At 39.6% G+C, this 19,078-nt stretch overlaps 4 protein-coding genes across 9 annotated transcripts in view; 2 read left to right on the top strand and 2 right to left on the bottom strand.

The window, feature by feature from the left end:
- LOC114641514 (gastrula zinc finger protein XlCGF7.1-like) overlaps positions 1-19,078 on the top strand; it is a 688,851-nt gene that overhangs the window by 602,490 nt on the left and 67,283 nt on the right. The window lies entirely within an intron of this gene.
- LOC114641540 (tigger transposable element-derived protein 1-like) overlaps positions 1-19,078 on the bottom strand; it is a 769,935-nt gene that overhangs the window by 444,956 nt on the left and 305,901 nt on the right. The gene's annotated exons all lie outside the window — the stretch shown is intronic.
- LOC114641539 (zinc finger protein 501-like) overlaps positions 1-19,078 on the bottom strand; it is a 419,195-nt gene that overhangs the window by 262,509 nt on the left and 137,608 nt on the right. The window contains exons 1-2 of one of the 5 annotated variants that reach the window (XM_051927950.1): positions 8,552-9,040; positions 5,051-6,290 (exon numbers count right to left, since the gene is read on the bottom strand). The exons of 1 other annotated variant lie outside the window; for it this stretch is intronic. In XM_051927950.1, coding sequence (XP_051783910.1) covers positions 5,401-6,290; positions 8,552-8,966 — 1,305 coding nt within the window. In that variant the 5' untranslated portion in view covers positions 8,967-9,040 and the 3' untranslated portion in view covers positions 5,051-5,400. Of the gene's footprint in view, positions 1-5,050; positions 6,291-8,551; positions 9,054-19,078 lie in introns of those variants that run through there. 3 more of the 5 variants (XM_051927952.1, XM_051927948.1, XM_051927951.1) reach the window with 3 other exon arrangements.
- Positions 1-19,078, top strand: part of LOC127527842 (oocyte zinc finger protein XlCOF26-like) — a 192,433-nt gene that overhangs the window by 103,505 nt on the left and 69,850 nt on the right. The window lies entirely within an intron of this gene.

Here is a 19,078-nt window from a genome sequence, read left to right on the forward strand (position 1 = left end):
AAAAAAAAAAAAAACAAACAGATGGCTGGAGAAAAAAACAAAATCTGCAGGGGTTCCAGGCCACGAGACCACCCAGTCCCCTCTGAGCATTCTACCTAACATAAATGAAATAGTCCTCTTTGTAGTTAGGGTTCTCACGGAAGGACTTGATGATGATGGTCATGCAGACTTCTGGCTTTTAATCCATCACTGTTGGAACATCATGGTGCTTTTGGGTAGATGGTGGTGGCACAAGCCACCACTAAAACGGACATCCGGAAAAGGAAACAGAAGAGAGAGTAGGGGTTAGTACAGATTTTAGAGCCACCATCAATAGTTATTATATATGAATTGGATATACAGAGTATCAGAAATTTCAATTACAGTGAAGTTATCAGAAGGCCATGTTAAAATAATGTTGTTTTCAGCAGTTAGAAGCCATCTATCTCACCAAACAGCACATTATTGTACCTTGTTTAACAAGGCAAAAAATAAATAAATAATAAAACATAAAATGACTATGAACATGTCTAACTGTATTTACCTTATTACCTTAGTCTACTACTAGGACTCCCTTTCACTCGTCTACAGCATATCCAGCGTGAGGTATTCTCAGTTTTATGTCTAACCCAAAGCGTCAAGTTGCTTCATCTGACCGGTGCTGTGGACTCCTTGAGGAGAGGTTTGCTTCAGCCATACACCTCGATACACACACAGCCAAGGGAACCTGGCAAAGCAGGGAATGGGAATTAACAGTTGGATCAGCAATCTTGGATTCTGCCTCACGTGTGATGAAGGGTGTGAGGTCACGAGCGCGGTGAATGTGGCACTTAATTCTAGGGAGGCAACAGTCAACACGTCCTAGCAACACTAGTCAAGAAGGATAAAGCTACAAAATGGCAACACGCCACACTTACAATTTAGCAATAAAAACAGTTTATTAATTGTCAATTCATTATTAACACAGCATGCTCATGTATTAATAATCTCTAATGTACAAGGCCTCCAAGAACTCCAAGTAAAGAAGCAGAAAAATTACTTAAAGAAAACCAAAATGTCAAGAACGTTCACATTATAACAGGCCTGGCTCATCTTTGATTAACTCTGCTGGTTATCAGATGAAACGCAGAAAGCAAGCTGATGAAATGTCGGCTAACAGGAGCGCCGCAGAACAATCCCACCACTCAGGTGAGTCCTTCTGAATGAAGACAGACCAGGGAGGGCAGCTGGCTTTGTTCACGTCTTACAAGTCTGTCCCTCTCAGAGTGCCATCCACTTTGTACTCCAGTCCCAAACTCCAAATGTGCTACGGGGTGCAGTGGGGTTGCCGATCTGGAAGTGGCACTCTGTACAGGGCTGATGAATGGTGCCATAAAAATCAACAAAAGTTATTGATCACAAATGTCACATTACGTGTTTGTGTGATCTTTGTGATGACATTACAGTTTCAGAACATGCTAACTGATAAATAACAGACTTATTCAGTGCATGGTCACAGATTTGAAATCAAAAACACATCAACTGTGAAGTCTGCATGTCACAGCTGTCCTCAACAGTCCACTCAGGAGTGACTGACAGTTCTTTCCACCAATCAGCTTTCTTCTGTTGTCTTCAGTTGATATCTGCCTTTTCTGTGCTGTCCTCAAACTGAAACCTGAACCAACACATTTGGAGTATTGAGCGTCCTTCACACCCACCCCAGGATATATTGACATGGAGCAAAGTGACATCCGTTATATTTTTAGTTTAATTTATCAAATTAACAGCTGGGTCAGCAGAGATCTCTGTGTGTTTCTGCTTTGTGTTCCTTTTTCTCTTATATGTCAGACAATAAAATCAGTTCATTTCATTTTAATTGTGTTCTGCATTCATTAAGGTCTTCCATTTCTCATAAAATATTATTATTATTTTAAACAAGGGGGCTCTGTCCCCTGCTTGCTTCACTCACCAACCCCGGGTTTGGTCCTGTGGAAATACACAGGGAATTGTTTCATGGGAATTGTTACATATGCATTATGTTTACTTTAATTTTAAAAGTTCAGTAAAAATAATATTTGGAATGAACTTTTCTTTAAGATCACATTAAATTTTGATTCATTGTTTACTCTTACAGCATGATAATGCAACGTATAACTGGCCGTGACTGAATATTGTTTCTTTGTCTCTTATAAATAAACTGACTTTTTCAAATTTTTGTCCTTGAGATTTGTTAATTGTCATTGCAAAAGCTATTCTCACGGGAAACTGTAAACGTTTTAATACGAATGGTATATCAAGATCTCCTTTTCGCGCCGAACACTGTTTCGAGTTCATTCAATAAAAATAAGAGTTTTTGATAAAACAACCTACTTATGAAAGTGGGAATACCCAGAGCCAATGTAGCCGGTGGCATTGTGCTCTAGAAGCTGCGGACTTCTGGCCATTGTGGATTGCACGTCATTGTAATAAATAAATCTGGCCAACTGATAGTTCTGGATATTGCCATTCATGATATAACTGCTGCAATGCTCTTGGACTACCCTGATATGATGATGGTAATATTACTGCTTTACCTATTTTGAATTTGCCTGAACTATTGATATTTGAATTTTGAACGTGATCAATGAGACCTTGCATATGTTCCGTTCTAAGTTTAGCTTGATTCAATTTAATAAAGAAGAGATGATTAGCTGCAACCTTTACATACGCATTAATAATGTAATGTTGCGATAGACATTGAGATGATAGAAGTGGGTTAAATACATGGGAACATATGGCTAATTTTGACCAGAAATAAATTTTTAAATTAAATTTGTCGTAACTTTAATTGTTGCAGGAACACAGATTCTCATAACTTTTGGTACATTGATAGCACTGAATGATGCTAACGCGAAACGATTATTGCAGACGCATATATTTGGCCTATAGTGTTTGTGGATTTCTCTTTCACCGAACAACAAAGCTTTTAATTCTTGCGGAAACGCCTCTTCACTAGGAAGCAGCAGTACTTTTTCCTGATGGCAACATGAATTAAACAATCGACAAGTCTCTGACTTAAACTTTAAAGCCTTACAATATCTACATACTTCCGACATATCATGCCCATATATTCGATCTTTTGCTGTTCCGTTATTTCACTGAGTAATAATTTCTGTTTGTTTCCGCGAATGTGATCTGTACTCTCTTTTTATGGACACTTTTGAATTTTAGTAGACATATTTTTGAACTTGCTCTGCGTGAGAAACTGTCCCAACGTTTCTTTTCAGTGTTTCAAATTCCACTGCTTTCATAATCTGTAACCTGCTCTGCATGTGTATGGCACCAACGTTTTTGAAAGTCTTTATAAAGTTCTATATTTCAGATCCTTTTTGGTCCTGCATGGTTTTCAATTCCACCTGTTTGGGCTGATCATTCCTTTCCTTGCCTCAGTCACTGTCTCACTGGAACATGCTTCCAACGGATGTCAATATGACGTGACTTGACCGTGACATGTCCGAGTCGAGGGAAGTGAAAGTTTTTCTGCATCTCTGAAGTGTCTCTCTGTCTTTCTTCAGAAGATCATGTCTCGTCACAAGCTTTTTTTTAAATAGATAAATAATATTCCTTCTATACATTAATTGATATTCTTTGCAATTGTGGTCCCCCATGCTAACCCTAGAATGCTGCTGTGACTCCCTCTTCAGGTCTTAAACATTTCTCTTTGAAACCTGAATGATTCATTTTATTTGTATTTAGATCTTCTTAAATTCCCACTTTTGGACTCACCCTTGACACACAGCTGATAAATGCGTTTGGTTTGTAAAGACTCTTATCTTAATACATAATTCGCCAGTCTCCTCACTCACTCACTCACTCATGTCCGTTCAAAGCCGAATGCGCAGTCGCCTTCTGCGCAACTGCCCAAAAAACAGTACGAGACCGACATCGCAGCAGGCGATGGATTTACGGCTGCGAAAATTCAAAGAGAAAGGCGACTTCGATTAAAGCTCTAGAGGCCTGAAAGGCGATTTTGACTACAGCTCGAGGCCTAAGTACGCATTCATTCAATACACCTATATCAGGTTTGTGGTGCGGAATGCGCAGTCGCCTTCTGCACATGTCCGAAGCCGAATGCGCAGTCGCCTTCTGCGCAGCTGCCTGAAGTGGTGCTTATACTTATTATATACAGTATTATACTATTCCACTCGTGCCCGTTTCATCTTACGTTGTCGAAACAGGCTCTTTGTCTAGTCATTTATAAATGATAACCTAAATTAGTGTAAAAGTCTTACAAAGCCCATCTACATTGGTCTGTCATGTGAAGGCTCTTTTTTTAGCCTCCTGTCCTCCTCAACTGTCCCTCCCCAGTATCTGATTGGACAGTATTGGCTGTCAGCTGACGTCACTAAATGACTTCTTCATTATCAGGGCTAAGAACGGCTGTCTGCACTCAGCCCAGGTGTCAGCTATCAGATGACATCCCAGAGACGGTACAAGTTCATTTTAGATTTTATTTATCCATTTTTTCATTATTACATTGAACTTTATCAGTTGTGCTCTGTGGTTGAAGTTGTTATCACCACACAGTACTGTAGCTACCTCATCCTGTTGTCTGGTGTTAGTATTGTTCACCATCTTATGTCACAGCACTGGTGCAGAGATGATCAGTCCCTGAATGGCTGATGTCCTGGCAGTACAGTTTCTGAGTCCTTCATGAAATCTTACGTGTTGCTGATGATGGCTGATACAGGAGGACCACTTTCAACATTCAGAACAGCTAAGAGGTCACATTCTGGACAGCAATGGGGTTTTTCCTCCAAAGTGAATTCTCATGTGGTCTTTAAGAGTCATGCTGTCTGAGAAATACATGCCACAATCAGAACAGCTTTGCTTCTTACCAGAATATAATTTTATGCTTGTGAAGACAACTTTATATGAGAATAGCAATCCACATTCATTACAACTGTAAGGCTTCTCTCCAGTATGATTTCTCCTATGCTTATACAGAGAAATCAGGCATGAGAATTGTTTGCAATATTCCAAGCATTGGTGAGGTTTCACTCCAGTGTGAAGTCTGATGCGACGCTGTAGGGTGCTTTATTGTGAGAACTGCTTTTCACATTCAGGAGAACAATAAGGTTTCTCTCCAGTATGACTTCCAATGTAGCACTGAAGCGAGTATAAATCTAAGAATCGTTTCCCCATTCAGATCAGCAAAAAGACTTTACTTCAATATGGATTTTGGCCTGTCTATAAAGACATTTGTGGCTTGCACATTTGCCACATTCAAAACATACATACTGCATTTTCTCTTCCATGTGAGTTTGTGTGTATATTCAAAAACAGCTAATGTTGTAAACCTTTTTCCACATTGAGAACAGCAATATGGATTCTCTCCAGTATCAATTTCTGTGTGCCTTTGAGAATTGCGTTTGTTAGTGTTGTCCAGAATGTGGCAATTTTCTAAGGTTTATCTCCTGTGTGGATTCTTCTGTGCCTCTGAAGATCATTTTTCCATAAGAACGACTTACCACATTCCGGACAGCAATGAGGTTTTTCTCCTGTGTGGATTCTTATGTGCCTCTGAAGATTGTTTCTCAATGAGAACGACTTACCACATTCTGGACAACGATGAGGTTTTTCTCCTGTGTGGATTCTTCTGTGAATCTGAAGATTGCTTTTCTGTAAGAACGACTTACCACATTCTGAACAACAATGAGGTTTTTCTCCTGTGTGGATTCTTCTGTGATTCTGAAGATTGCTTCTGTTTGAGAACGACTTACCACATTCTGGACAACAATGAGGTTTTTCTCCTGTGTGGATTCTTCTGTGATTCTGAAGATTGCTTCTCCTTAAGAACGACTTACCACATTCTGGACAGCAATGAGGTTTTTCTCCAGTGTGTATCCTACTGTGGTTCTGAAGACAGCTTCTCCTTAAGAACGACTTACCACATTCTGGACAACAATGAGGTTTTTCTCCTGTGTGGATTCCTCTGTGGGTCTGAAGACAGCTTCTCTGTAAGAACGACTTACCACATTCTGAACAGCAATGAGGTTTTTCTCCTGTGTGAATCTTCATATGCCTATTAAGATCACCTCTGTGTGTGAATTGTTTGCCACATTCCACACATTTTTTTCCAGTGTGAATTTGGATTTCTTTCTCCACTTGCTGTCGATCAGTTTTCATGGCTTCTGTCTGTGTTACTCCAGTAGCAGGGAGAGAACTGCACTGCAAAAAGGCTGCTGTCAGGTTCTCCGATCCTCTTGATGATTTCTTCATACCATTCTCTATGAAAAGAAGAGAGGGCTGACCAATTGAAGGTGGAGAGAAGCTACCATTTTTCTGTAAATCTGAAATAAACACAAATATTTTAAATATTTTAATTATTTTTTTCCCGACACTTTAATCCAAGGTGACTTACAACATTTGAGACACAACTGGTTACATTTCTCATGTTCTTCTAAATGGAGCAAAGATAGATCATGTGACTTGCTCGAGGTCACATGGTGTCAATAGCTGTATTTGAACCTGCAACTTCAGGGTTTGATGTCCAAATTCCTAACCACTACCCGCCTTTTAAAATAAATGAAACAGTACAAGTATAGTGGTGGCACACTGGTTGGAGTTCCATCCTCACACTGAAGTGCTATTTATGGTCTGGCCACTCCATGTGTGGTCTTTACATGTTCTGCTGCTGTCTGTTCAATTTCTCCACCTTTCTTACATATGTGAAAGACAGGCCTGATCTGATCAAATGATCACAAATCAAAATCAGCCAATTTTCACAAATGACTTGACCGATGATCAGCAAATTTGCTGTTCTTAACATCTGGTCTTGAATGATAAAAAGCATGTAAGACAAAGTTCCAATATTACCAAAATGCACAAACACGTCCTAGTCAGTCTAACAGTTTAGTTGCATTCCTACAAGAGATAACAAACTTACAGTTTGTAAAATATGTGCATATTGAGTACTGAGAAAAGCGCTATATAAATGTAATGAGTTATTATTATTATATAAGCCTGGACAACCAGCCACTTTCAGTTCTGGAAGATGTCACCTTCTAGATCATTTAGATCCACGATTCCATCTGCCAAGGAGTGTTTGTTGAATCATTTAATTGTATAATTAATTAACCAGCCATTAGCTATTTTGACTAAATTCCCTTTGATTAGCCTTTCAGTGAATGTGTAGGTAGATGGGAGGAAAGGGATGCCGAGTTTTACCGAGCTGGTACATAAATATAAATCGTTACAAGTGGACTTCGATTAATTAAAAATTTTAATTAGCCCTCTTATTTGCTTGTTGGGTAGAATGGTGCGAGCCTAGTTTTTAGACCTAAACAAAATAATACTAAGTATGCATAATAAGCATTGAGTGTGAATAGTCACTACACAGTTACAAATTCTGTAACAAATATTATTATCATAATGATTTTTTTCTCCAAACAATGGGACAAAGACACGTATTTCACAGATGATTGCAAATATCAAACACAAACTGCTTAGTGCCGGTGTCTCGACCACACAGACGCACTCAGAGCGACAGACGACAGCCGAGAGATCCAAGGAAACTCAACGCCAACAGAACTGCAGAACGCATGAAGAAATTGTCAATAAAGATAAAAATATTTGAGTCAGCAGCATCAGAGGTGAATCTTTCTCTCTGTGAACCTTATACCACAAGAGATACTGGGCTACTGGCTTTCTGGAGGACCATTAAAAGTTGTTGTCCTACCAGTGCCCTCCTTATACGAGTGGGGACAGCGATGGTCTGTTCAGTACGGCAGCACACCTCGTGGATGACAGGACGACCAGACTGTCCTCAGAACATGCAGAGATGCTTATATTCTTAGATAAGAACCTGAAGCGTTCACCAAGACTGTCTCGTTTTCTTCTTGTCGTAGTCGATGGCTACAAATATCTGATCGAACATTTTATTTGATTAGAAATGTGGAGTATGATTAAGACAGGCCTTTTGTTTTGTTCAGCTTGTTTTTGTTCCATTATGTGTGCATTATGGGTAAATGTACTTTGTGTATACTGTAACACTTTATTATGGAATGTGAAGTTTATGTATGGGTAAAATTACATTTATTATTTAAAAAAAAAAAAAACGGTATTATTATTTATATCAGCAGATCCTAATGGAATGGAATGGATAATCAATATCAGGTCTAACGAGTCTGATCAGAGCCTTCCTACCCAATAATGTGTCTGAATTTGGGTTCTCTCTTCTTAGGAGTCGTGTGGACATTTCTGCCTTAACTGCCACATAATTTAAGAAATATACATGTCTAACAAAATATGACTGTTGATATTCTCATTGAACATAATGCACTGTTGGCATAACATACGTCACAGCTTCAGTCAAAGATTAATGATGTTCAAGTCATGTGCTGAACACTTTAGATTTATCCTTATTCACCAAAGTTTGTCTAATTTATCATTTATTAGGTAACCTATTGTTTGTTACCATACACTCGAGCAGGTGGTCTTTATCCAAGTTCAATTAACCATGTTTTCAACTCTCATTTCAATCTTCTAGAAACATCAACTGTTAGAATTTATAAATGCTCTTTTTCTTTTATATTTAAATCACATTACTCACTTATTCCAACACTCCCAGGTGACTCTTCTCCTTCTCTCCCATTTCCCTCGGTGATTTTCTCTTCAGACTCCAATAACTCTGATTTCAGCTCTGCAGAATTCTCCTGCGTAGCCAGTCGTCCCGTATTAGTGGACCAGGGCTGTAAACTGGATTGAGATTCTTCACAGGCATCTTGCTTGAAAATATCCTCAGTTTCATGCTTTAGAAGTTCAAGACCAATGGAGAAATCATTCAAATCGTCAGCTTTAATGGCAGCAGTCACCTCCTTGCACTCCTCCTTCTCTTTAAAAACTGAAATTTTTTCTTCATGATCTTCCAGTTTCACACACACATCCTCTAGTGTGAGCCGCTCACAGTCCTCTTCTTTAATGTCCACCGTTCTTTCATCTATGCCATCTTCTTTGGCAGAGGCCATGCTCTGTGGGAAACTCTTCTGTCTCTTTAACTGTCTGCCCTGCTCTTCTCAGATTCCCTTGTCACATGGACAGCCCTGAGCTGGAGGTCATTGGACACCTCAGTATATGGCCATGTGAAATGGGAAAGCCCTGTGAAAAAAAAAAGCGGTAGAATTAACTTCATAAAGTCAGTAAAAATAATGTGCACACTTCAGGGTTACAGTGCCATCCATGAGGTTTGGCTCAAAGACACATTTGTCTTGATTTCCTCCTCTGCCTCACAATTTAAAATTAGAAATCAAACAATTCAGATGTGATCAAAGTGCACTGCAGACCTTCATTAAAGGGGATTTGCATACATTTCAGTGCCACCATGTAGATATGACAACACTTTATCTTCACACCATCATGTAGATATGAGAACACTTTATCTACACGGCACCATCATGTTTGGACACAGCAATGACAGGTCTATTAAAGTCATCATATTTAGGGCTTTGTTTGCCATAGACTGACTTGAACGTCAAACAGGAGTACGGGGTCTTCACCTCATTGACACGTTTCAGTGGAGGAAGTGTTGTAAAGTCAAAGAGACCATCAGAAATTGTGAAACAATTCATTCATTCATTCGTTCTCAGATAAGAGTACATGGAGCTCCTCAGAAACTACTTAGTGATAATGGTGGGGAATCAGAGAGATGGCAGAGAATTTTAACATTGAAACAAAGACCACCGCTGTATACAGTCCTTGGGGTAATGGACTACCTGAGAGACACAATCAAATACTCACAGAAATAATACAGAAATTGATAAAGAATACTGGATGTGACTGGTTAGTGGCAAGGGGCACTAATGGTAAAGAATACCATGCACAATATTTCTGGGTACAGCTCATATCAGCGGGTGTCTGACTGAAATCCAAATCTGCCTTGTGTTCTTGTTGACAGACCACCCGCCCTAGAAGGCACCACTCGGAGTGTGTCAGTGGAGCACATATTCCAGCACTGTACACTCCAAGAAGAGCATTTACTGAAGTCGAGTGTTCAGACCGAATACGGAGAGCACTCCAGAGACGGGTTAATTCTGAAAATGAATAAATCTGAAACAAAGTGGACGACAAAAGAATGGACTTGTGCAGAATGGAAGGGGCTGCAGTCAGTGAACTGGTTGGACAAGGCAATTGTGGTGGTGACAGTTTTCTGTGATGATGGTAAGAAGTCAGGTATTTTGAAGCACTTACATCCTACAGAATTATTCCTTTATATTCCTATTCTATTCATTTAGAGCTCTCTACATGTTCCTTTTCTTCTGCTTCTGAGATGTCCGATTCAGGTTTAAACTCAAATGCTTCAACTGTAATAGTAGATGAGGTCCCTAGCAAGAACCGGAGAATTGAGGATGGTGCATTTTCTTCTAAACAGGTTGTAACAAAGCTTGATTTCTCTGGAGTTTAATAAGTTTCACTCTGTGTCTAGTAAAGCTGTGTATCACCATATTTTGCATTCTCATGCTTTTCTTTTTATTAGTTGATAGAAAGATGTGCGAAGAGCCAAGTCTGGTGGTGAAGGAGTACTAACAGGAGTACCAAACAACAGAACCCTAACAGACAGCACAAGACGACATACTGGGGACACACATGATTGATAATCATGGGTATGTTTTTATATTCTTTTTTATTTGTGACGAATAACTGCATGTCCACTTGCACAAATTTAGATTCCTAATTTAATAATCTCTCTTCAGGCTCCATCCCACTCAAGCAATCTGAGATTTTGGATAGTGACACTGTTCCCTTCTTCAAGGATCCATATACCAAGAGAGGCCTATGTAATAATTATAATTAAATAATATTTACATAATTATTACATAATAATAATTGCATGATATTTTCATGTCATACTTGCAAAGCTGTGTGCATGACATTCACATTTCTAAATTTTCTGACATTATTAATAAGCCGAGTATGACAATGTATTTCATTTTGATCTTTTACTTTCAGGAACACTTCTATGATGCTGCAAGTAGCACAGGTTTACATTTCTTTGGCATCTGAAGAGAGGTCTGAAGGAACATTTGTGGAGAAATCTGCACTCCTAATAAAAAGCTCTACAGACTTTTCTGCAGGAGGCCCAGATTTCCAAAGGATGGTTACTGTTGAAAGGCAGCTTGATGGGGATGCTGACAAAGAGGCCCAGGTCTTGTAAAAAGATGTTTTCTTAACTAGTTGGGTTAAAGTTGATGATGTAGAATACAAACCTGGACTTGTTATAAATAAATGTTGTTGTTGGTTGTTTGCAGTGCAAATTGATGAAGGCATACCAGTGTTTTCTCAAATAAGTGAAATGCTTCGGTTGATCAGATGTTCTTCGTGACAAACAAGCTATTCACAGAGAAGTTTTGATGATCATCATCATGCATTCGTTGTATTACAAAGTAAGGAATTTTGTCTAATAAAAATATCCGAGTTTAAAATTCATAAACCATTTGATATTCAAAGTTCATACAATGTTTCAAATGGTACATTACACCTTCATTCATGATGTTTTAATCAAATTGTATGATAAAAAGGCAAAAAAAATGTAATTTATGGAAATTTTTATTTTGTTGAAATTAATATCTTATAACATTTTTTTCAGTCTAGATAAACATTTTAGGGAGTGAAACTAACACAGTTAAAATTAGTAAAAAAAGTTTTGTGAGTTAAAGAATGAACTCTGACAGTGTTAAATATTTACACTTTTGAAATGTGTTAATTTAACTCTGGAGAGTGTTGGAGTTACATAAACCCAGAAAAAGTGGTGAAATCAACTCTGTGGGAGTTAATTGAACACTGGACTTTTTGCTGTGTCTGTGTAATATTTGCATGTTTTATTATAACCCATTAAACAAATCAAAGTCTCCCTGTTACAGTGGAAACAGTACAAACATATTTCGTGATAAGAAACACCAAAAAATGAAATCATTTAAATTATTTCTAATAGGTCTCAGTATGAGACAAACTGCTGGCAATGAAACCTGAACGCGCCCGGTGAAGTTACATCGCTCGACGCCACTTTAATAAAGTTTGCCGATGACGGCTTTAGATGAAAAAGGGAAAAAAACACAAAGAACACACAGAGCTCGAGAAAAATCAGAAATGAACGACGGGGCCGAGCGGGAGCGAGCGGCCTGAACAAGCGCGTGCCCGACGGACAGCAACAGTTCGGAGCATGGCGCGAAATCAAAAGGAGAAGCGGCGCGGAAAAGTGCACGAGCGCGAAGACAACAGAAGCAATCCCGAGTTTAAAGCGCCTCCACCTAGTGAGTCAGATGTAGCATTACATTTCACGGACACCGGCTGGAAAATAAAGTAACGTAGCAGTAGCAAAAAAATTTGCGCGACCCCAATCATCACAGTAAACTCGTGAAGGTGCGATTTGCTGTGCCCCTCCTCCTCCACGTAGCTCTCAATTCCCAAACACTTAAAAGCGAACCCACGCGCCCTCAGGCACGTCCTCAAATCTAAAGCTACCTCAGCATGTCGCGATCTTCCTCACTGCAGGCATTCCCACCCGTACGCAATCCCCACGTTCGACTTTGTCTCACCTTCCGCACCTTTGCTTGATCTTGTGGCCCTGAAGAAATCGGACCGCGAGGGTCCCACAACTAGTGATGGGTTGCTCGTAGCGAGGTTTCTACACTGTGTCCAGGTATCGAAAAACTGGAGCTCGAAGCTCAGCTTCGAGGCTTATTTCAAATGCACCCGTCACGTGATTTTGAGTCACGCTAGCGTGATGACGTCATTGATATCTGCGCAGTCAGCAGTCGATTCGGTCACTCACTAGTCTGCTGAGCTGCTTTGGCTCACAGCGTAAAAGCAGTTGTCCGTGCTACAGCGATAAGATGTGCTGACCCGAGTCCAAATCCTAATGGGCTCGCATATGTCGAAATAAGGATTTTGTAAGTTAAGTAGTACTTGTCAGTAAGTTAAAAAAATATATTTTGGAGACATTATGAACGATTTACATGGGGCACCTTTTTCCTTGGTGTGGAATCGTGTCCATCTAGAATCTGTAACAAATTAATGAGCATATTTTGCGTAAGGGTAGCACGTATTATAACAATCCAGAATCTACTACTTACGCCATGTCGATCATATCAGAGAGGCTAAGAAACGCTTCACTAAAGCCGACGTGGTCATCACACCAGTATATGCGCAAGACACTCTGAATAAACGTTTTTACTATCAGTGATTCACAGATCTGTAGTATGATTTGTATTATTGATTTCCAAAAAACAATGTGAGTAAAAGCGAGCTCTACATAACTAATCAACAACTGTCTTTAAAACAGAATCAGCGCCATCAACAGTGTCTTCTGAAATTTTAGGAAAGCCTCGGGATTTCTGCCGTTTAAAGAGACAACAAACTGGTAAATAAACTTTGCGAATTCCTCCAGAGGTGAACATAAAGATCACTCAAGTATTGACAAGAAGGAGCAGCTGGATAAGCACATCTGGAGCCAAAACTTTCAAAAAAGCACCTGACTTTGTCAGCGACATCCTTTCCCTCTGATTGCATCTTATCAAAGGCCGCGTTGGGGGAGGCTGCGCTTGGTGGGGTAATCTTCCAAACTGCAGCACAACAGAGTAAATCATTGATGTAAATAGAATTATTGAACAACTAAGCTTTTCTCGTTTCTGTATTCTTAAACCATCTCATAGACATAAAATAAGACACACATTCCCTCTACATACGTGTCCAATAATAATAGTAAACTGGCAGGAACGAGAAAAAAGCACAAGATGGGAATATTCATGACAAGAGCCTCGGCATCAGGGTGAGGATGTGCCTTGTCACCCATTATGTGAGCTCGTCTGCCACCCCTCAGTTGCACTGGCACACCTTACACTGGGGGTCAAATGCAATGGAGAATACCGACAATGTACACCCTTCAGAAGTGGAATAAATCGACTGTATAAGTAGAACATTTCAGATAAACTATGAATTATGTTAATAATAAACAATGCAACATAACTATTATATGTGTGTTACTTTTTATTTATTCTCACCAAAACATTACATATCTACATGGAAAATGAACATGGGTAATATGTTTATAATCATTCTCACTAAAATACACTGTCAAAATATATTAATGAACAAACTGAGACACATTGGCCTTTAGGAAATATCAAAAAAGCGTATGCGCTGTCATTTAGGACAACATGCATTGTTAACGTCACGCACTCTCTACTGACGCGATGTCACAAAAAAAAGAAACAGCGCAGTCCGTGAAACTCACAGCCTCCTTGGTTTTTGACCTTATGATTAATTGTCAATATCAAATCAATAAAGTCATTTTAAGAAGATGACAAGTCTGCTATAGTCAGTTCAATTAACGCTCCTTTTAAAAGTTTGCTTATACATAATATAAACAGAATCTCAATGATTCGGGACTCGCGAGGAGTAACGAATAATATATGACACTGAGAAATTATAATTCCTAATAACGGGAACAAGTAAAAACTACGACGTCCTAAAACGGACACTGTAAATGTATAGGCATTGCAATAAATATTTTAGGAGGACTTGTGTGTGCATTTCAGTACCAATTTAAGAACTACGTAGGCTACCTGTTGTACTATAAACGCTACCTCAAGCAGCACTTAACAGTAAATAGTCTAACAGGACAATGACTGACTGTACGAAGATGCTGCGCCGCTACAATAAAGGGTCACACTGTCATTCTGCATGTTTAGAAGGCGCTGATTGGCTGAAACTGTTTTATAGCGAATTGTCTTAAATTGGTAGTGCCGTATAGCGATCAGAAACGAAAAGACACATTTAGGCATGCTGGACAGTAGTTTGTTTTTCTACAATACAAATTCAGTACGACACCAGGGTCTCCCAAACACACAAATATGAAGCTTATTACGTTTTACAGTGAAATTTCTTTACATACACAATATAATTAGGGACGTGTACCCCCTGCCTGACTACGGCGGCCCAACCTTCCTTTGACAGCTCAATTCGCTCGCTATCCGTCCAAAGCTGAAATATTGTTAAATGGGAGGAATTGAAAAAAAACCTTTCACAAGAGGAGGATCGACGACGCGAACCGCTGGTGTTTTTACCGAGAGACAGTTGCGATACCATTGAGTCACCTAATCGGGATAATCAACGAGCTTCGCACAACTGAACTACTACTACTGTTTCTTACTGCGGCGGATGTGGAAATATGTTGTTTGACATATGCACGTTAAATTGGTTTAATTGACACGAGAGTATCATTGTTGTATTCGCCTAATGAAGACAAAAAAAATTATATTTATAGATGTATACTATATGACATACGGTTTTGAACAAAATTAAACGTTCCATAATAAGTTTGCATGAATTACCTAATCTTTTTATATATATAAAGTTGATATATGACAATATATCTTTGACACTATGTATCAGACAAAGGAAATCACAGCAATCCACAAGAACAATAATTACTTCTCAGCAACTACCTGAATTGTAGTTTAACTATATTAAGTGAAGTGTGTAATGTCAATACGAATTACAAAATATAACTAGAGAGTTAAGTGTCAGATAGACTCTCAGAATATAGAGGTCAATGCCTTTGAGTGTGCTGAGGCTTCACAAAGATTCAGTAACCAGTGACTATGTCTGCTCGAGGCTTCGAAGCCCTATCATGATCCAATCTCAGTACTACGCATGTCTTGAGGCTTCAGAGCTCCGTCATGATGCATTCTCAGTAACGCATGTCTGCTCAGTGCTTCTAAGCAAGCTTGACGATTCCAGTGTGCATGTCTGCTTAGTACTTCGATTCATTATTCATCGAGCCTCCCGTTTGAAGTACATATGGCATCAACAGAGTTCAAAAACACAACAGAATTCCCATTGAAATGAATGTTTGTGGATGATCCATAAATGTTTAAATGATTGTGCCCGATAATACTTTGTGGCAAAAAAATAAAATTATAAATTATACATCATACAAATGCCAACTTGTAGAATGAATAATACTGCAAAGAAGAGCTTTAGTAATACGTGTGACGACACATCTCTCACTATAATACTCTCATAAATATCCATTCTTCACCTCATGCAACATTTTCATGCAACACTGAATGTATGTCATATAGTATAACATCTATATATCATTGTTTTTGTCTTCATTACATACATACATAAAAAACATGCATTATATACATCCACCTTGTTGAAAACAGTAGTGGTGCAGCGGTAGCGTTGCCGCTTCATAATAAGGCTTGAGTGGGTTTCGGGTCCAATTGTGGACCCAGTGAGTCTGTTTTTCTTTTTTTTTTTTTTTCCATTTAACCAGCAAATTCCACCATGGACCAAGAGCGAGCAAGGCGAGAAGACTAGTAAAGATCTATCAAATGGAAATGGGCATCTTGTTTTATGTCTATAACAAAAAAAAAAAAATATTTGAGTGACAATTTCAACTGTTATTGTAGTTGTTGATGGCGGGTTTAGTGGTTTAAATTTTTAATATTTAAATTAATAAGGTGGAATGTGTTCTTACTTTGAGTGTTGGGTGGGGGTGTGGGGGGGGAGAGCTACACATTAAATGTGTTAGTAACTGGGATCGCGCCTCTATAACTGGAAGATTGCTTAGGAATGATACAGACTGAACAACTATATGTTTTAGGAAATGTTTTATTATTGCACTGTGCTGTGACTAAGACAACTTTTTCCCGATCGCCTGTCCGGACCTTGAAGATGTGCTCACGAGGGAGGGATGCTGTTGTTAAAAGCAAATGCTTTTTCGACAGCAGGTCCAGATGTGTTCATCCCCGCTGCTTTCTGTTGTTGCCTCAACACTCAAGAGGATCTTTAATGCCGACCTTGATCCATGCACTGCTCACCTCGGAGTGTCCCGTGTGTGTCGGTGTGCCGGTGACTGATCTGCGCCGTGTCTCTCAGCCTCTCTGATGAGCTCCGGATTGACACCTTTGAATGTTTGGTGCAGCAAAGCAGAATTCAACCTGATCTACCACAGTGGGTTTGTTATCACCTTATTCAATGGAGGTGTTCATGGACGTCAAATGGCAATGATAGAAGATGAATTAATGTAAAGACGTGAGCTGCCTTACGCAATTAGTCATCGCATTTTGATGGCAATTCTAAGTGGGGATGATTCCCGAACAGATGTCTTATGCGATCCTTCCACAGTATCTCTCAAAATTATTCAGTTCAAATTGGTTATAAGATTTCACTTCAAGATTATTTTTTAATAATTATTAATTATGATGAGTCTTTAATTCGGATCAAACTCGAGCTAGCACTACACTCAGAATTTGAAAAGTAACCACCTTAGTTAATTGAGCCACTAATGGCGTCTTTTCTTCATACTGAACTCGTTAATTTGGAGCTCCAAAAAATATTATAAGTATTAAAGTATCTCTCTATGCATCAAAGCCAAAAGAAAATGTCGGAATTTATTTGTACAGTAATTCCTCGCTATAATCGCGCTTCACTCCATCGCGGATTTTATATGTAAGCATATTTAAATATATATCGCAGATTTTTTGCTGGTTCGCAGATTTCTGCGGACAATGGGTCTTTTAATTTCTGGTACATGCTTCCTCAGTTGGTTTGCCCCAGTTGATTTCATACAAGGGACGCTATTGGCAGATGGCTGAGAAGCTACCCAGCTTACTTTTCTCTCTCTCTTGCGCTGACTTTCTCTGATCCTGACGTAGGGGGTGTGAGCAGGGGGGCTGTTCGCACACCTAGACGATACGGACGCTCCTCTAAAAATGCTGAAAGATTATCTTCACGTTGCTACCTTCTGTGCAGCTGCTTCGTGAAGCGACATGCTGCACGGTGCTTCGCATACTTAAAAGCTCGAAGGGCACGTATTGATTTTTTTAGTTTGTTTTTATCTCTCTCTCTCTCTCTCTCTCTCTCTCTCTCTCTCTCTCTCTCTTCCTGCTCCTGACGGAGGGGGTGTGAGCTGCCACCTTCAACAGCTTTGTGCTGCGGTGCTTCGCATACTTAAAAGCCAAACAGCCTTATTGATTTGTTTGCTTTTCTCTATCTCTCTGACAGTCACTGCTCCTGACGCGCACTCCTTTGAAGAGGAAGATATGTTTGCATTCTTTTAATTGTGAGACAGAACTGTCATCTCTGTCTTGTCATGGAGCATATTTTAAACTTTTGAAAAAGAGACAAATGTTTGTTTGCAGTGTTTGAATAACGTTCCTGTCTCTCTACAACCTCCTGTGTTTCTGCGCAAATCTGTGACCCAAGCATGACAATATAAAAATAACCATATAAACATATGGTTTCTACTTCGCGGATTTTCTTATTTCGCAGGTGGCTCTGGAACGCAACCCCAGCGATGGAGGAGGGATTACTGTATCTGGCCCCTTATCAAGATGGAGGGGATGTGATTTATAGCAAATTGCATTCCCTTCACTGCTGGCTAGAAACCTGGTGTGCAAACAAAAGCATAGCGTTAGTGAACAATTGGGATGATTTTTGGGAAAGGCCTGGATTTTTCAGAAGAGATGGTCTTCATCCTAACTGGAGGGGATCTTATGTATTTTCCCAAAATATGACGTTGTCATGCATGTTTTCTTTCCTCGCACGGCACTACACATGTTTTGTATGAAGTGTTCCCCGATCCAGTTGTTAATCGCTACGAGCTTCGAGTTCCTCTGCACTGAGAGGAGGCGCAGATCGCGATCAGCACACAGAACACATTCACTTCATGATATTCCTGCTCTCTGAACATTTAGAATACTAAGATGAACACTTGATATCATTTATATGATGAAATGAATTAAAGCGTGTATTAAACATGGGGGGGGCACGGCGGCGTGGAGATTGTGCTGCTGTCTCGCAACAAGGGGGTCCCTGGTGTGCCCTGCCTTTAATTTGTGAGTTTTTCTGGTGGGTTTGATCGGCGTGCTTCAGTTTCATTTCAAAGTCATGTAGGATGTGGGGTTTTGTTCTGCTAAATTGCTCCCTGGTGTAAACGTGTTGTTCGTGTTCACTCTGCGATGAGCTGGCGCCTTGTTCAGGATTTGTTCCTGTCTCACACACGATGCTTGCTGGGATGGGGTGCAGCCCTGAATGGATGGCATAAATAAACACGTGTAACGAGGATTTT

This window comes from Erpetoichthys calabaricus, chromosome 5 (genome assembly GCF_900747795.2).
Source record: "Erpetoichthys calabaricus chromosome 5, fErpCal1.3, whole genome shotgun sequence".
Taxonomy (NCBI): domain Eukaryota; kingdom Metazoa; phylum Chordata; class Cladistia; order Polypteriformes; family Polypteridae; genus Erpetoichthys; species Erpetoichthys calabaricus.